This window comes from Trichoplusia ni, chromosome 5 (assembly GCF_003590095.1).
Source record: "Trichoplusia ni isolate ovarian cell line Hi5 chromosome 5, tn1, whole genome shotgun sequence".
In the NCBI taxonomy this organism is placed as follows: Eukaryota; Metazoa; Arthropoda; class Insecta; order Lepidoptera; family Noctuidae; genus Trichoplusia; species Trichoplusia ni.
The window spans coordinates 18,629,775-18,648,584 of NC_039482.1; the positions used below are offsets into that span (position 1 = coordinate 18,629,775).

General features: G+C 33.6%; 1 protein-coding gene across 1 annotated transcript in view; it reads left to right on the forward strand.

Annotated features, from left to right (window-relative positions):
* LOC113494097 (neurotrimin-like) overlaps nt 1-18,810 on the forward strand; it is a 155,182-nt gene that overhangs the window by 51,955 nt on the left and 84,417 nt on the right. Inside the window, exon 2 of the mRNA XM_026872244.1 lies at nt 18,466-18,594. Coding sequence (XP_026728045.1) covers nt 18,522-18,594 — 73 coding nt within the window. The 5' untranslated portion in view covers nt 18,466-18,521. The remainder of the gene's footprint in view (nt 1-18,465; nt 18,595-18,810) is intronic.

Here is an 18,810-nt window from a genome sequence, read left to right on the forward strand (position 1 = left end):
TGAAATCGTATATATTTAAATTAAAATTCAGTTTTAAGATTTTAATGATTATTAATTTCATGAGACATCTAATGATGCTAACATTATTTGGAGAACTATTTTACATAAAATAATTTGTGTAAGCTCATTAATTTGATTTTGATGTTGAACGAAATAGACGTTAATATTAAATGGAATACAAATATTTTAAAAAGATCTATTTATTCTTTCATTGAATATGTGGAACGATGACAATAGAGTTCTATCGATAGAAAAGACGATGGATTTTTTCTACGCTTAGCATAATGTAAGCAACGATCTTTTTGAAGGCGTTCAGCTGCAAAAATTCCTTGATACAGTTTTTCGAGTTGATGAGGCGTATTTACTGAAATGAAATTAATGGATCGGTGAATTTATGTAGATGTCTATAAACTGATTCAAACGTATTCAATGTTCTCAATGGATCAGTAATGATGGCTTGCTAGGTCATCGGCTACAAGTATCATTGAGCTACCTTCTCGTTCTTTAGAAATTATTTCGAGAGGATTCATAAGCAAGCTTGGTTATGAATTCTGTATTTGATACGATGTTTTACTTTAAAGAAAGTATTTTACCCATACCCATCATTAAATAGTTAATTTATAAAACTTTAGCGTTAAATAGTATGTTTTGTCGATGAACCAATACGAATGTGTTTAATTCATTAAGTAAAGTAAATGTTCCTAATTTCTCATGTCCATTCATTTTTAGTTCAAAATTACTAATTACCACTTGAAGATGGATACATCACTTGAACCCACTCAGCCGTTGATAGCCGACTCGTATTTAAAATCAAATATATTGAGAAAAGCTTACTCTGATATAAGTCCCGGTTAAGGGTATTGCTAAGGTCTAGAATGCTGAGATTCGTTTTCATTACTTTCGGTTACCCTAATATCGCAAAAAGCTGGATTTGGGTTCCGAGAAAGGGTCTGCGGTAATCAGTTGTAGTATTTTAAGTAGCAGTACGATGAAAAAAATTTGAACAAAAGACTAAAAAAGAGTTATATTAAATTAAAAGGAATAAAATTTTTACCGCAAAATCAATTGTTTTGAACTCCAAATTAGATGCCTCTGGATCATAATTAATATTTCAAATAATTATACGTGTTTCTGTTAATTCGTTGTCATATTGTGTATGTTGACTGTTTTATAACCTTTGCCAAATTAATACTGAGTATAGGTATTTACAAATGTAACATTCGAAATATCACCTAAATTACAATACAGTATTAAAACTCAATTCTACTAACACTAAACAGACACAAAAATGTAATAGTTCAGTAACACCAAATAATATACAGAATAGTTACAATAGATAACGCATTTGCAGAAATCGCATTCACCGATGTTACGCCGAAACAAATCGCATGAACAACATATTCCGAATCTGATCGTACAATAGTCCACGCAATGCATAAAATTCTACAAATTACTGTCGTCGCTCGGCAACGATTTCAACTGTCATGTACGCATACACCAGTCATAACAGTAATATATAGAGGCAGTGTGTGATTTATGCGAATCGGTCGGTATCGGCCAAACAAATTGATTCAAATGCTATGTATTGAACTGTTTCTGGAATCGCGTTTGTGGAATATTTTTGGGTTGGTTTTGTATTATGATTTATTTCATCTAGTTTGCTGTTGTCGTGTTTTTTTTTGCTTTAGTTTCCTTGCTTGGGGTTTTCGATTGTCATGTTTCAAGGTCAGTTTTATTTGAGCCACCTTCATTTTTAGAGAACGTCGTCCTGGTGAAAGTGTGGTATTTTATTATTTTTAGGATTTTTTTAGATAAACATTTAAGAAGTATTTATGATTAAAAAAAATAAAATAAAGTGCAATACTTTTAATTTTGAACTTGTAACTACCTAAAGATCGTTAAGGAAACTTACGGAGCCATGAATACAGATTCATTCTAGAAATAATCGGCTCGATTGAACGTGAACCAGCTAAAACGGACTTTGTACTAGTAAATTGATGGATTATGAAAATTCCTTTAATATTCTTAGTCGACGTTGAATATCCAAAGTTTGAACTCAGCTATTGGCTTTGGAGAAATGAATTTCACTTTAGACTAATGAAAATACTTTGATACCTCCCGCGGATAAGCGTTAAAATTTTCGCCTTGTGAATATTTAAAAGTCTGATCCACTATTTATTAGGCTTTAGGTGGAGCGTTAAAACTTGACTTAAAAGAAAATCGCCGATAATGGTTAAGTTTGCCTTGTAAAAATGTTTAAAAGATCAGAGCTTAATGATTTCGTTGTAAATTTTTGTAATTCTAATTCTTCCATTGAGAAAGAATGAATAATTTGGAAAGCGTTGGCAAAAACCCAATGCAATATAGGATTACTTCCTCCTTTAAGGTTAAATAAATCATATACATATGGTGGTAAAGACGTACATGCTGATAGAGATACATACAAAGCTAGTTCCTGACTAAGAAATGTAAGCCCGAAGATCCAACAAAACAAAACAAACATAAACTTGATTAAGACCAACTTGAAAACAAAGGTCATGTTTCATACCCATTGATAATACAATCTACATTTGATCCAAAATGTTAGCCCAGCTCTTACCATCGCTCTCGAGAGAATTCTGTACCCTTTGTGGAAGCGAGATAGCAATATCCGCAATGTAGTGTGCCGTCTCTCTTCCACTTTGTGGTGAAAGATTTCATAATACAAGCACAGTCCCTCTGTTACACAGACCACGGTCGAAACAGCTCTAAGTTAGACAGAATTACTAATTCATTGTGTCTTAAGAGCGAATAGTAGTAAGCGACTTTATTTTAATTTGCTTAAGAACGGTCAAAGGTTACCGTCATTAGAATATTGAAATCTTCATTATAAATGCTAATTAATTACGATTCAATCTTTAGATTCTTCGTAATTGATGTTGTTTGAACAATTTGTTTAGTTTGAATTGTAACTCAAGGCCGTGACTTATTCCGTAATAAATTAATTAAACAACAGTTCTAATGTTTGAATTATTTGTCAAGACTTAGAAACAGTTTTGTGAAGTAAATAAATGCTTTCTATTGTATAATTGTTTAGTACTTACACAAATTTGATAAATCTATACTAATATGTATATAAAGCTGAAGAGTTTGTTTGCTTGTTTGAACGCGCTAATCTCGGAAACTACTGGTCCAAATTATTTTTGTGTTGAAAAGACCATTCATCGAGGAAGGCTTTAGGCTATAAACCATTACGCTGCGACTAATAGGAGCGAAGATACAATGGAAAATGTGAAAAAAAAACAGGGCAGGTAAAAATCATAACTTACATATCTTCTACCCACGGGGACGAAGTCGCGGGCAACAGCTATCGTTGGGATAAAGAGCCTTCTATTTTTTTATTTAATCTTAAGAAACTGGTACTGTACCTAAACGTCATAAGGTGCCCAAAACAACGCCTTGTCGAACCCCCAACGACAACCCTTTAAACAAACTGATAACCAAAATTAATGCCCAATATTTGGTCATGAATAATAGTGATTTTATACAAGCACAACACAAGGCACTATATCAAGCTCTGATATTACACTTAGATAGTGTTATTTGCAGTCTGCATGCATCCTTGCTGTTCACATAAACTGTGTATAGTATAAAACGCAATGTTACGAGCAGAAATACCGAGACAGTGAAGCTTAAGTGGGTGAGTCGCGTGAACGTTTACAAAAGACTTGGTAAAATATTCATATTTGTCGAGTGCCAGCCCTGAATGCCAGGGCTGTCAGACACTTTGGGATCTTTTCACATTGTTACACTCGTAACGTGTAAGTTCTAATTGAACAGTGTTTGAGTTATAATCCGGTGTGGTGAGTTGACTCCAGGGATTTGTGTAAAACCATATATTTAGTTATGTTCTTAAATTTTGTACCGTTGATGACTTGGTAACATTGTGTTTGTTTGCCATTTCGTTGTTGAACGTGAATATTAAATTGGACAATGTTACTACAAGTGTGTTGTAATCTTTAACGGTGTCTTTGTATGTTAGATGTTGCTATTCCTTTGTGAATTTACTTTGAAATCTGTTCGGAAAATCTTTGCTCAGAAAATGAAGATAGTCGTTTGGGTCCAAGATATTTAGGTTATACTTCATCGAATACTCATTGTAAACATGTGCAATAGATTAACAATATCTTATTGGATGGAAGCCGTTGTACAGAAATGAACTGACATCACGCCAAACCCATAGTGCGCGACGTGTCGCGAGTTCAATCCCGGCGAAGGACAAGCATATGTCTGATCCACGAATGCTTGTTCTGAGTCTGGGTGTCTTGGGCATGTGATTTGTATGTTTCAAGTATGTTTCGCGCTCAGTGGGTTTGGCTTGGTGACCTCAACCAATCAGCTATCTGTGCAGTTAAGTTTATTTATAATACAATACACCGCTTTTAATATTATTATTAAAAGCCTGTTATAAGTGACATGAGTTAAGCGTTGATAAACATCGATGTATAAATCACATAATACTACAAAAGCGAAACTGATGAACTTCACTGCTCGGATAGTCGAGTGTTAGAGGTCTGTATGAGTGTTAGTATGTTTTTTACTTTATGCTTTGACTGGTAGACAAATTTTAAAAAAACTTTGCAAGTGTAGTTGACAGTCTAGATTAACAAAGGGAATATCAATGTTGAGTTAATAGGGAATATTGCTTTTGATAATTAGCAAGTAACGTAGGATGTAACTATTGCATTATAAACGAGTCCAAAGCTTAATAATGGCCTTTCATTGATTACTCTCGACAGTGAACATAAATTGAGTACGTTCTCTCGTTTATTTTCGATTAACTTCCATACCATAAATTGTATGGAACTGTTTCAAAATTTCGTTTCAATTATTTTTATGTAATCTCTTTTGTTTTCATTAATTTTAATACCAAATACAAAGTGAGTGGTGTATTTGACTGCTAAGACATGTGTGCTTGTCTGCGGTACTGAAATCTGGAATCTAAACTGCGTGAAAGTAGATTTTATGATCGAAAGCAATTCTGATAATTGTTCTTAAGCATATAATATTAAAGGATTTTTGGGACTTTGTTAAACGAACGGAATGATTGTCATGTATTGGTACTTTTTTCGAATGTATAGGTTCAAAACCGAATCGAACTCCCAGTTCTAAACAAACTTTAACCCCCGGCTATATTCGCACTTACATTTTGATTCACATCACCATTCCCCTACACGATGAATGATTTATCAGTTCAACGAACGCAGAAATCTACCAAATGGTTCATGCCAGTGAAAAAAATAATGATATTTTCTATGACGCCTCCACGATGGATTTTTCTGTTGAATATATTCATAAAGACTGTTTTTCGGTACTGGTTCGTGACGTAAATATGTTTATCACGTTCTTTTTTTAAATGTAGTGGAATACGAAATGAGGTTGAAAAAAACTAGAAACTCTTTTGTTTAGTTTGATAAGTTTTTATTGTTCTTTCTTATTATTTTTAAGGGCTTTTTTGTAGTTTGAGTACTTTTAATGTAATTTGCGTCTGCAGCAGTTTTGAATTTCATAAAATTGAAGCAATTGTAAAATAATTGACCATTATTTGAAGTGAGGTTTTAAGACCGAACAGTGGTACCTTAATTCAATTTGAGGCATTTAATTTAGTTATTTTTCAAATGTTTCGAGAAAATTTATAAACATCTCTTCAATGTATGTTGGACTTACAGCGACCAAATAATACCTAACACATTTTTACATCAACACCAATGCCACACACATGCAATCACGACAGCAATCCCGCATCAAAGTTAACACATCAAATTCAGCTTCCATAAAAGCGTGAAAACAGCTTTCGACGTCCAGTCATGCACAATACACCTGCCGCCCACCGCAACGCATTTCCATAGCCCTCAGTACTGACCATATAAACGTCATAGCCAGCACATTGGACATAGAACATCAAGTGGAAATGCCCAAACGCCCGCCAGAACGACGAAATTGGCTGTCCTATCAGCGAAAATAGATTTGTACTCTTACAAACTTGTATACTTCGAATCTATACTTTATTACGTACGCCTAACGTCGATATTCGATTGGTGAATCGTAAAGATAAATTGGGTTACCTATTTGCATAATCGTTTGCAATTCTAGGCGCATTTGAAATAGTATTGAATCTGTTTGGTTGATATTTTTAATAGTAAAATTGAAAGCTATTATTGATACTATATTATTATTGATTTTGCGTTTGCATTTACCGAAACCAATCTATACACCAATATCAAAAATAATATTTTGCAGTAGCCAGTATCCATTCATATGTATGTATATTCATATTCAGTATCATTTATATTCATATAATAGATACTAAGTTAACGTGAAACAAATGAATAAAAAAATAGAATCAAACTTCAGACGCATTGCCCATGAAAAAACAGCTTAATCACAAAGCCACATAAAAATATTAAAACCGACGGGAAAAAACTATATCAATATCTATTCAGCGAGACCAATTATTTCCCGGGGCTCTTATTCCCTGGTAAAAACTCAGACATCGGGAACAGGGGAGATCGAGACGCAGCATGATAATTGGACTGTCAAACCACTGGAAGTATTGTTGGATTGTTTTAGCTCAACGTCAAACCTAAGGCTTTTAGATCTTTTATTTTTTCGTTCGTTTGTTCGCAAGTTTTGTTTGGTTTATAATGGTTGGTGAGATTTTGTTGTGTTTTAGTCGCTTTTTTAATGAAGTGGAAAGTTAGAGTACTTAGTTTTGATTGAGAGTTTTGTTGGACAAGATTCGTTTTCGGCCACCTGTAGTTGTTTCTAGCTTACTTAAACTATGGAGTACTTTCTCGTATTTTCTTTTCAATCACTGGGAAATGTTTCCGTGGTCAGGATACGATTTTGGCCACTTATATCGAGAATCGAACTTGTTCTTGCCTTACTTTATAAGTAAAATGAAAGAAAGAAATAACGTTATAATTATGCTAATTTTGATGATCGAAATGCTGTAAATTTAATTTTGAATATACTATTATTTTTTGACGTACAAGTAAAATTCTAAGAGCAATGGAAAGCCGAAAAAGTATACATTAAAAAGAATTGTGTGTCTGGTGCACCTATGCGCTTTATTACCAACAAATTTCTTACCCACATTAGCTCCTAAACAATGTTACTAAGCTAACACAACTAAAAGACAAACTGAAACTAACTATACAGCGAATTATAATAAACATATTACAGTTGTTACAAGGTTCACTCACGCGCATACTTCCCGAATACCTCCCTAGTTTAGACTCCAGTGGATCACTTAATAATATCTAGACGTTGTTGCTATGTTAATATTGCAGGCGTATTATGTAAACAATTGTTGTGATTGCTATTGCAATTTGGTCTACTGTTTGCAGTTGACAGAGATAGATGTAGTATGAACGTAATTATATATGCTTGTGAGAAGAAAAAAATGTTTTTTGTCAACATTTTTTGTTTTTCCGCAGCTGATAATTGCGCAAATTATTGAAATTTTATAAAAGTAGTCTATATCTAGATTTTTTTGTAAGGCGACTTCTAAACCTTTAATTGAAAACATGAAATTACAAGGTCACCTGAAAAGTAAAACTTATAAACGAAGTCTGTCGTTTACGAATCTAATTTCTTGTTTTTAATTAGTTTGTCTTCAATAGTCAATTGGATTTTAGATTTAATGGATTTGTTTATACGATTTTGTATCCTATATTAGTATCCTTTCCATTCAAAATAAGTTTAAACTCTTTAGGCAAATAAAGATAGCTAAAGTGTTTACCAAAAAATCTGTTATTCCAAATTCATAACACTAGACTAAATCAAGTCCTTCTAAAACTTCAATACGAGAATATTTCAAGGGACCTACTACCAAATCCTGTCCTGTGAAAAAGAGACACCGCTCTACGCAGTATTTTACCCTGTCTCTTTCCCACCACTGCAATAATATTAGTTTAAGAGATCGTAGTAGGCCCCAAGGGTACGCAACAGTTAATATCAGTGCAGTTCAAGTTAAATCGAGCCTGTCTTCCCTTGCTTCACAAGTTACAAACTACGTTGTTTTCGATCAAGATACGACGGCAACTGGCAATTTGTAATCCAATCACGAGGATTTATAATGGACTGTATTTTGTGAAATATAGAGTTTAGTTTTGCTGTAGTATTTTGGGTGAGTGTTATGGTTATTATACTATTATTCCAATATAAAGATTTTTAGTTTGTCATGTGTATCGGTGTTTACAAATATTTGCTTTGGATGTTGCTGCTGATAGATGGAATCGAACTTGTAGAGCTTTAAAAGTATTTTTTTTTAATGGAAAGAAAAAATCAATATTACTTTTGAACGCTACTTGGAGTTTCTAATGTTATTATTTCAAGAACGATAACACTTTTTAATTAAGACAGGATAATTAGTGCTGGCCACCAACATACGCAATAGCAAGAAGGTCGGAATAAAAAACAAAACATTTACTCATCAATTTAACAGTTTAAAATAGGAAAACCTAAACCTTTTTTCCCATACTTATTCAGCCTGTGAAATGTCACAGATTTAAACCTCTTTTACCACTACCTTCAAGGAAACCAACCGTGATGATACACTAAAGAACGTTAATAACATCGTAGTTAAAGTTCAATCGACCGCTCACTGCAGTTCCGCGTCAGCACTCACCAACTTTATACTTTTTCTGCTTGAAAGATACTTTTAAAACTTTGTTTTTATTAATTTATCATCGTTACTAACTGTTTACAGAGCAAAAATCTATTTTCATAGAACATTGCTGTTGCATTTAGTTTTCTTTGCAGTTTGAAAAGGTTCTAGTGATTTTAATCACATAAGTTTAATATGTAGAATTAGTATAACTAAAAGTATTTTTTATTATTATTCGTTTTAGTAAATATTATTTTAATGGTAAGACTTGCGACCCCATAACCACGGTCAGCTAATGATTTTATTATATGTTATTAAATAAATAATTCGGTTTTATATCAATTAAAGGTTTTGCAATAATAACAAGCTTAGCTTGAATACAAATAATAATATGAGAGATATTATAATACAATATGTTAAGTTTTGCAATCTTTCACGACACCTTATAAATGTAAGTGAATTAACATGCTTTGAAAACGTTTGATTAAGTTCACCGCAAGCAAGAGAAACCGCAGACAGATTTAATTTAAATTTAATTCAAAAATAAAATACATTCACTCAATCCTTGCCAACACAAGTGTTAATTAATCATGTCATTAAATGTAAGCTGTTTAATTTGTATTTGATAGAATTATGTGAAGTGTTTTGAAATTGATAATACTCTTAAAAACCATTTACAACCAAAGTGATCACACTTAATTTTTCTTGTACAAAGTCTAATTAAAAGCTTCATTCCAATCAAATCTTTGAGTTTAGATAGACTATATTATCTGTTGAAAATAAAATAAAGTTTGCTGCAAATATAAAAAATAATTCTGTAACTTTTAATGAGTAGGAAATTAAGAGAGATAATCACAATTTTCACAAAAAAAAAACCGACTTCAAATTAGTTTCAGTATTGCGTTTTTTGGAAAACTTTGTAAGTGCCCTTGAACATTATTTTTTTTCGAAATAGTTTTTATAACCTTTGTAGTGAGTACAGGCGTGATAATATGTTGTGTGATGGCGTAAACAATGCTTAGATATGGTATAGCAACAATTGCGGTTAATCTGCTGTTATTTATTGAAGAGTTCCCCCGATTTCTACAAGATCCCATCATCAGATATTGAAATGGTGATAATGGGACCACACGGGAAGCACAAGCTTTCAAATAAAAAAAGAATCATGAAAATCGGTTCACCCAATCGCAAGTTACGAGGTAACAAAAATAAAAAAAAAACAGTCGAATTGAGAACCTCCTCCTTTTTTTGAAGTCGGTTAAAAATATCTTAAAATAAATGTTTTATGTACTTATTATTACTAAGAGAAAGTTCAGTAATTGTTTTTTTTTTTATATTGAGATGAGTAAAACGCGTAATTAGATACTACACAGTTAGAATATTATTATACCTAAAAACGTTGTTTTAATAATATAATAATATATCCTGGGACGGCTCACACACGGTTATCTGATCCCAAGCTAGGCAGAGCTTGTTTTATGGTAACCAGACAACTGATAAACTTACTTATACATTTCTAAATACATACATAACATTTTATAGATGAACACCCTGACACCAGAACAAATGATCATGCTCATCACACAACATTTGTCCTATGCGGGAATCGAACCCACCACCTCCGGTATAGCAGTCAGGGTCACTAACCACTAGACCAACAGGCCCGTCCGTTTTAGTTACTAAACCAATCGCAATTACCACAGCATAAAAAATACAGTAATCCCATTCCAACATTATTGGTTCACTGTAATTTTCACACTGTGGCCAAACATTCTGCCTAAAGCCAATTACAGGCACACGACTCCCATTTGCGTTAATTTGTGCGATTAACCTTTTTGCCCAGTAATGATGAAATATACTTTTTTTGCGACCGCTGTCACTCTACATTCACATAATGTTATTGGTGTTTTTAATTTTATTTTTCAATGCCTGTTGCGTTTTAATTACGAACTTTTTGATGTCCGGATTTTTTGCGTAATTTTATTTAATTTGTCAAGTGTGAGAGTTGGTTTGAAAATTTGTTGCTAAAGCTGTATGTAAATGCGTTAATTTAAATGTACTAAAACATATACATCCGTTTTTTAGGGTTTCGAACTTCGCACACTGAGGGTTGTGTACAAATCGGCTAAAGATAAATAAATGTTTTTATCACACAGCAATTATTTTTTGACAGTAACTACCGCTACTTAACATCGATCTTAATTTTTAGTATTCATTTTTATAGCAGCAGAAATACGTCGTCTGTGAGAATTTTAATTGTCTAGCTATCACGGTTCATGACGTACAGCCTGGTGACAGACGGACGGACTGAGAGCGGAGCCTCAGTAATATAGCTCCGGTTTTTTCCCGTTAGTTATGGATCCCTAAAAAAGCTTCATAAAAAACGTTATTTATTTTATTGCAACACAAAATGTAATTATTTAGAAAAGAGAAATATAAGACGCGTAATTAAAAGTGACTCTAATGAAATAGTATCATTAATTAGTTTTTCAAGGCCCCTTAAGGCCTTATTCGTTAAGACTTTTTTAGCTGTTAAATTAACTAGATTATTTTCTTCATTTATTTTGGAGATAGTATTTCAAGTCTATGTTGTCTTTAAGTTATGTACTTAAAGAGTTTATTGGAATTTTCAATAGATAAAATACTGTTTAAAACTTTTAGACTTTTTTTCATACTTTGTAAGCGAAAAGCAAATGTTTTAGTTGTCAAGGTGGCTGTTAATGCATCATTATCAGCATGGCTTCTTCTACGGACGAGAAACGTAGTGTAGTGTTGCCAGTGGGGGGAGGGGGGATGATGATTTTGGTAAAGCAGCCGGACAGGGATTGCTGGAGAAGGAGAGCTGAAGATCGAGATCGGAGATAGGAGGGTCATTCGACTTTAATTAGTAAATAATTTCCAATAAGCAATATCAAAGCGACAGAAAACCCGTGGCCATTAGTAATGAATCATTCAATTAATTTACTTTTAGAGGTCGAATGCAGAGAAGGTTTAAATTACCTGAAAGATGATGATTTGAGTGAGAAATACTGTATCATTTGAGATGATTAAGAGGGTAGGGATTAGCTGTATGCAAAATAAGCATACGTAATAAGTATACTAGATAATAAAGAACAGTGTGTAAACAACAGACCATAAAACCTTTTTTGTTTTGGTCCCAGACTGGTTTACCATATGCCATCTTGAAAGTCAGCCACAAACGAGCTTACACAGCCAAACTTGTTCCCTTAACCATGAGAGGACGAATCCTTGTAAATCCACTCAACCCTCAGATGCTTAGCACTGAAATCCGTTTAACCCCGTTAAGGTACCTTATAGCAAGTTCCCATCAAGGTTAATCAAGTATATCTCAACTGTATAAATTATATTGTCAGTACCCACCCGTGCCTACGTATAATCGTTAGTAAACATCCTGATTTCGAAACAAAACCTACCTTGATACGAATCGTAACCGAGTTGAAAGAGCCATCAACGAAATTCAAACTTCACTACCAAGAGATAAAGCTTAAAATCGTTTGCTAAATCATTAATAAGATTGTTAACCTCACGCAAGTCCTTTCCGGGGCGTGATTTGTTGCGTCAAGCGGTCTGAAGAATAAATTTGTCTGTTTGCCGGAGCACCGGTTTTGTATAATGGCTGAAGTTACCCAAAATACAGAACAATTGTGGAATACTTGGTTTTAGCCAAGGTTTTGATAAGGCTACAGTTGTAGTCAAAACTTTACTTATCTTGCCTTTAAGCTTAATTTTTTTGCTTACTTTACTGGTATTTAAAAAAAACCACCTGAATTGCATTCTAAATAATAATATCATCATTCCCTTGCCCTCATCCCAATTTTTTATTTGGGGTCGGCGTAACATTTTCTCTTCTTCTATACGGTTCTATATGACCTCATCTACAAATAACATTCTTTGCAGCCAGATCGTCTTTCAAACAATCCATCCACCGTTTTTTGGGTCCTGCTGGATTTTTAATAATATTATCAGCCTATAAATGTTACACTGCTTGATTCGGGCTTCTTAAATGTAAACTTAATGCGTTAATCCTAAATTGTGGTAAATAAATCGAAAGGATAGTATTCAAATTCCTCTAAGAAGAACTAAGAAAGTAAAATTCTAAGCAATGTATGTAAGAAAATGAAAATGTTAGCCAAGAAAGAAGAACAGTTGCAATACCCCGTGTCATTTATTTTCTGAACCATTCAATCGGTATTTCGAAGCCTTATCCATTGTGCTACTATTGGTTTGTTGTGATAGCAAACAGACCACAAAATTACTACTTTGAGATAGAGTTTCTTTAATAACGTCTTGTTCTTTATTATTTACTTAGTATATCGCTTTAGTGATGGTAGTCTTTTTGATACAAGTTTTCCTATAGTGGTAAAGGCGTTTTTTTGAAAGTCATACCTTATGTTTTGGGTGATAAGTGTTGTTTACATACGTTTTATATTGGAAAATGTTACCTCTAAAGGCAGGCATACAACTGCAAGAGGATCTTATCACAAAATTTTATTAATCACCTTGTTACAAAGCTTTGAGAAGACCATCTTACAAAGGAACTAGGAATATGACTATTGTCATATCCCCAAATCCCTTTAACTATTTCGGCGTGATCGAATGTCAAATATCCATCCAGCTTGGCATATTCGTGACCAAAAATTCTATTAGTTTTTGGAATAGTTACAATACCTAGTCTTCGCATTTTAATATGAAGAATTATACTTATTTGTTTTGCCCTCTCTATTTCCATTCGATTTGCTCGTTTACGGTAATAAAATACAAACAACAAATCTCCAAAGACAAGTGTTCATTGATCGGCGATTTGTAAACGAAACTCTTTGAAGAAGTCCAATTCTGTTTACTCCCAAATAGAAATGCAACGTTGTGCTTTAGCGAATTCAATTTTAAAAAGGTTCATGATGGAAAATGGACGAAAACGTTTCGAGAAAACACGAAGAATTCTTTAGAGCGGAGTAAGAGCTGGTCGCAATGGGTGGGAACTGTCGGGGTAACTTAGATTGAGTGCCAAGCGTTCAGTGTTGCTATGAATAGTGCATTTGTATGTGTAAACAACATTTCACCGGGGCACAGTTTCTGTGTCGACCATTTTGCCGTTTGCGTTTCTTTCAGTGTATGATCCAGGGAATGAGGTTTTATTTTTATCTTAGACTGTCGGTCAGTGTTAATGTTACGCGTTTTTTTTGTAAATGATGTTCTTAACGAAAATAAGTAAATTCTTTCTAATGGTTAAAACTTTTTTAGTTATACTACCTTTCTGATTTACACTGAAATGATTACATGTTTTGAAAGCTATAGAGTACATTCAGAAATTTGCTTAATACTGAAAATTTTACCTTTAAAAATTAATAACACAGATTGTGTTTCTGAACTTTGGAAAATAATTTTGCTACTTTCAACAGTTTTTCTGTTACCGTTCCATAAAATACAGTTCTCGTTATAGAGCTGACTGCATTTAATGCGCCAGACACACTCAACATTGTCATAAAAGTAACACTCTTGGACTTTTCTCGCTATTTTATTTTCAAACTAGCCGATTCCAGCACATATAGTTTATTTTGCAATTGACTTTTCCGAGTTATGTACTTTTGAGTAAGCAAGGTGGCTCGGCTTTTCGAAAATAATATTTGGAATTAAACTTCGATCTTAAACAAGAAAAGACGGAAGTAGGGCGGAAAATATGTCGATCTCACTGACGGTTGCTTAATTTAATATTTATTTTTAGTATGTATTATTATAGCATCAAAAGAAATACATCAATTGTGAAAATTTTCATTTCGTGCTATTATGGTTCATGAGATACAGCTTACATACGAAGTGTTCCTTGCTTTAGCCTTTGCATAAGGATTCGTTCCTCTTTGTTCAATGTTTCATTCCTCTTTTTTAATGTGTAACACCGTGATATCAATGAGAGCGCAGACATCTTTTCAACCACTATATTTTTCATTAAAAACTCTGTCCAGAAGTAAATTTATAGACAACATTCTACTATCTCGCTTAACATAACTTCCGTCTACATTTTAGGTATAACAAATCCACCCTGTATAACATAGAGGGTGTTGCCACAAAGCCTCGGGATAAAGAGATTAATCATAGACCGTGAGCGTGGTTAACCCACGTTTGTGCGAATTGCGTGTGGCGTGGCGATTGTTTTGGTGTGTGGTGATTGTGTGGTGGTGATGGTGCTGTGGTAGGCAACAATATCAAAGGCGACAAAAATGTTCTTTAAGTTAGTGGTGGTGCTTGTAATATGAGTAACCATTTATTATTGTTACTATTATGTCCAGCTTGGGATGGTTAGGACTATTGTTAGATTTATGGATGACGCTGATTGACGAAAGTGCTTTTAGTGATTGTCCTTTGTCTGCAACACTACCAGAGTCTGAATAAAAGAGATCAAGGGGATTTTCGGTTAATATTCCCGGTAGTTAATATACGTGATAAACAGAGAAATTTAAGTAAGTCCTTTATGAATTATTTGTATTGTAATTGGTCAAATAAAATGAAATCGCTTTATCCAAAGTCCAATCGATTGATCTAGACAGACAAATACACAGGCAGACTTTTAAAGCCCGTCTTTTTGCTTCGGGAGTCAAAAAGAAAATCAAGTCAAGTTATACACTTGATTTTATTTCCTAAATATCTAGAATAACAAAATGCGAATCTCGAAACTTGTTTAAACGTGACATTTGTTCTAAATTCCGACGGTCAACTAAGAATTTGAGCACTACACGAATGAGGCGGCTTCTGTGAAGGTTGCCAAAACGGTTATCACAGTGTTATCTACCACATCAACCAGACGAAATTTCTTTTGGTTTGAAATAAAATATTACCTACGGGTAATTCCTGAATTCTTTTCTATAAATCGTTGTTAAAAAGATTGGTCTAAAGGACCAACATTTATATGTATGTATTATTATCATAAGACCCATTTTCGAAATATTTTTTAACTTTATTTCCTTTCCTCATACATATGTACATATGTACTCAAATATTTGTGAAACGGTATATGGTTAAAATGTTTAAAACAAAAGAAACAGCTTCGCCGCGTGTGAGAATTCCGAGGTCTGTCCATGGTTAGGTAAAAAACCGACTTTTATATATCCTTGAAGATTTTTCCTCAACAAGGAAGCATTTTATAGGTGTTGCGAGGTATATTGGTTACGTGTCACGGCGAATACCTGTGCCATTAGATTTGATGTACATCTTTTCTTTGTCGTCTTAGAAATTGTAGGAAAAACGCTATGGATTTCTTATTTATTGCCATCTTTTTTTTTCTTGTAATAATAAAGAGAAGAATATGTGATTACGACACTAACTGTTGACTGCCAACATCAGGGTCTGCTGGTAGACATTTCTTTGGAAACAAGCAGCTCCTTTGTACATCTTTCCTTTTATTTTGTACGTAAACCTCGTTTTAGCCGTCAGTCATATAATAAATACTAGCTGATGTCCATGGCTTCGGCCGCGTGGCTGTTGGTCTTAGGTAAGAAGTTATTAGCGTTATGTAACCACCTAACACAGTCTTGTAAAAGAAACCTATGGACAACTTAAGCTACTTTGACCCGGCTGCGTATCAAGCTGTGGGCTGAATCCTAATTTAGTTTTTATCTCTATACCAAATTGGTGAAAGGCTTACAGAGGTAGCGAACATGCACATAATCAAACTTTCTACTTTATAATATTTCTATCAATCGTTGTTCTACTGTTTTGTGTAGCTGAAGGACGGAGATCAGCTCCGTCCAAAGGGACCGGAAATTTGTGGAAAAGTAAATCTATTCTCCCTAACTATGTTTCTGAGAATGTAAGACGTTCACAAGATTAATTTCTCGTAAAGCTTAGCTCGCAGTTGTTGTTTAAACAAGCAATTAAGTTACATCTTGTGTGCGTCTTTACTAGCTAATGCAGTATTCGGGGTTGAGAAGACAACGTCTGTGTAGTTTAAGGAGGTTAAAACTAAAGAGGTTTTAACGTATTGTTGTAATATTGAATCCGGTTTAGTCAAGTAATAGAAACAGGTAGATGTCTAATTCAAGTCGTCTTAAAGACGACCACCCTCTACTTTCTTATATAATAACAATACCAGTACTTTTCGAAAATAGGAAAGGGTTGAGCTTTGTCAACTATGTCAATCGTACCCGCATATTGCTCATTGTGGGTTGGCGATTTTGGTATCTAACGGTAATAGTTTCATGACGATGTTTTCGTTCACCGTTTTTCAGTGTTGTCTTAATGTACTCTTAGTAACAAATCAAGAAAGTGTGTTTCACTTCGATAAACTGGCATTAGTATTACGCATGCTTTAAGGTTACACCTGCCCCTTATGCTCACAAATCCATTCATAGAAGCGCAAGGCCCACATGCTTTAATAATATCATGTTCCACAACTATTTTTTGCTACATTAACTGACATGACTACATCAACTCCTGCAAAATGCAAAAAGTACAAAATATATCAATCCTTCTGACAAAAATGGCCATTTCAAAACTGTTTTTACAAGCAACATCACTACAGCTGTCAACTTTCTATTGTGAAAAAAATATTTTTACGCATTTTTGTAGATTTTTTTTGTGCACTCGTTATTACTTTAGCAGCCCTGGTACATACGTGTGTGCCTTGAACGCGGTAAACCTCGCAGTTAGCGCCAACAGAATTGCGAACATAGCTGTGTGATGGAACTTTATTTGACTTTTACTGCCGCGTTGCATGTAGTTTCTACTATGAAAACTATTTATTTTATGTGGTGCAAGTCGTTCTATAGCAGGGTTATATCTGTAGAACGAGGATTGCGTCTTCTTGTGTCATTAGTTAGTTTGTACGAGGATGAATTTATGAATGGCTGAAGGACCAAAAAGTCTGAAGGACCAAATTAACATTTTTGTGGTGCGTTAGTTATTATGTTTTTTTTTCAAAAAGCAGTTAAATTCCAGTCGGACTCGCGATATTGAACGTGTCGTACAAAAGGATAAAATTTTAAAAATAAAAATAAAATTGGCTGTTATTTGCCAAATAATCCAAAAACAGTTGATCTCAATCATGGTCATTAAGAGGAAAAATATTTGTGCAGTTGTGGGCCAGTACAGTATGATATAGTTTGACTTTAGTATTCATTTATATTGTTGTTAAAGCAACGAGTGTAAATAATATCTAAACATTTGTTTAATAGCTGATAACATAAAATAGTCATGTTGCGTGAACGGACTGTTTGACTTACCGTTACGTTGTTGGCGTGAGTGAGCACGATACTACGTGATACATAACGTAAACGTTAATCAATTATATGTTTGGTATTTCTATAGCGTGAATAAAGTAGAACGTATATTAATTATTTCTCTCCGTTTAACAAACTATGAAGATTTTATATTTGGATTACCGAACAAATTGGTAAAACTCAGACTCCACTCATACTTTTAATGGTGCCTCCATGCCTGGAGATTAAAAATGTTATTCAATTTAATAACCATTTAATTTTTGATTCCGCTTAAAAAAAGGGTGTATTTTAACGGAATTTCCATGTTCTTATATGACCGTATATTGTTTATACAATGGCTAACAGAATAAATGCACGACCTTGAAAGCTGTAATTATATTAATAATAATTATTAAATATAAAAGCTTTTATTATTAAATATAAAAAAATACGATTATTAACGCGAATTTTACTTTGACCAGGTTGCACCAGCTGTGGTCACGAGCAGACTGTACTGAAATATAACTATGCGTAAAGAACAATAGAAATAATATAAAGTCTTTTGTTTTTCATTGTTACAGGTTTGACAAGAATTTACCATGACAGTGAGGTGCTACGTGAATCTATAATAAGTGATAATGGGATAGTGTAGTGCTACAAATATGAAGATGTACAGACAGTTGTTTTGGACTCTCATACATGGGTTTGCTATGTTGCCTTCAATTGCTGTTAAAGGTGAGTTATAGAAATTACATAATTTTTATTTATTCTTCATCCACTAAAATTGTCAAGTATATCTCACGTAGATACCTCCTTTTAGATATAAATACATTTGCACCAGATGGCTCCAGAGTCCAAGCCCATTTATGGGACACAGCAATCGATATATTCTATTCATAGACTTTTTTCATTGCGTATGCAGAAAATCCTTAAATTACTTCTATCAATAGA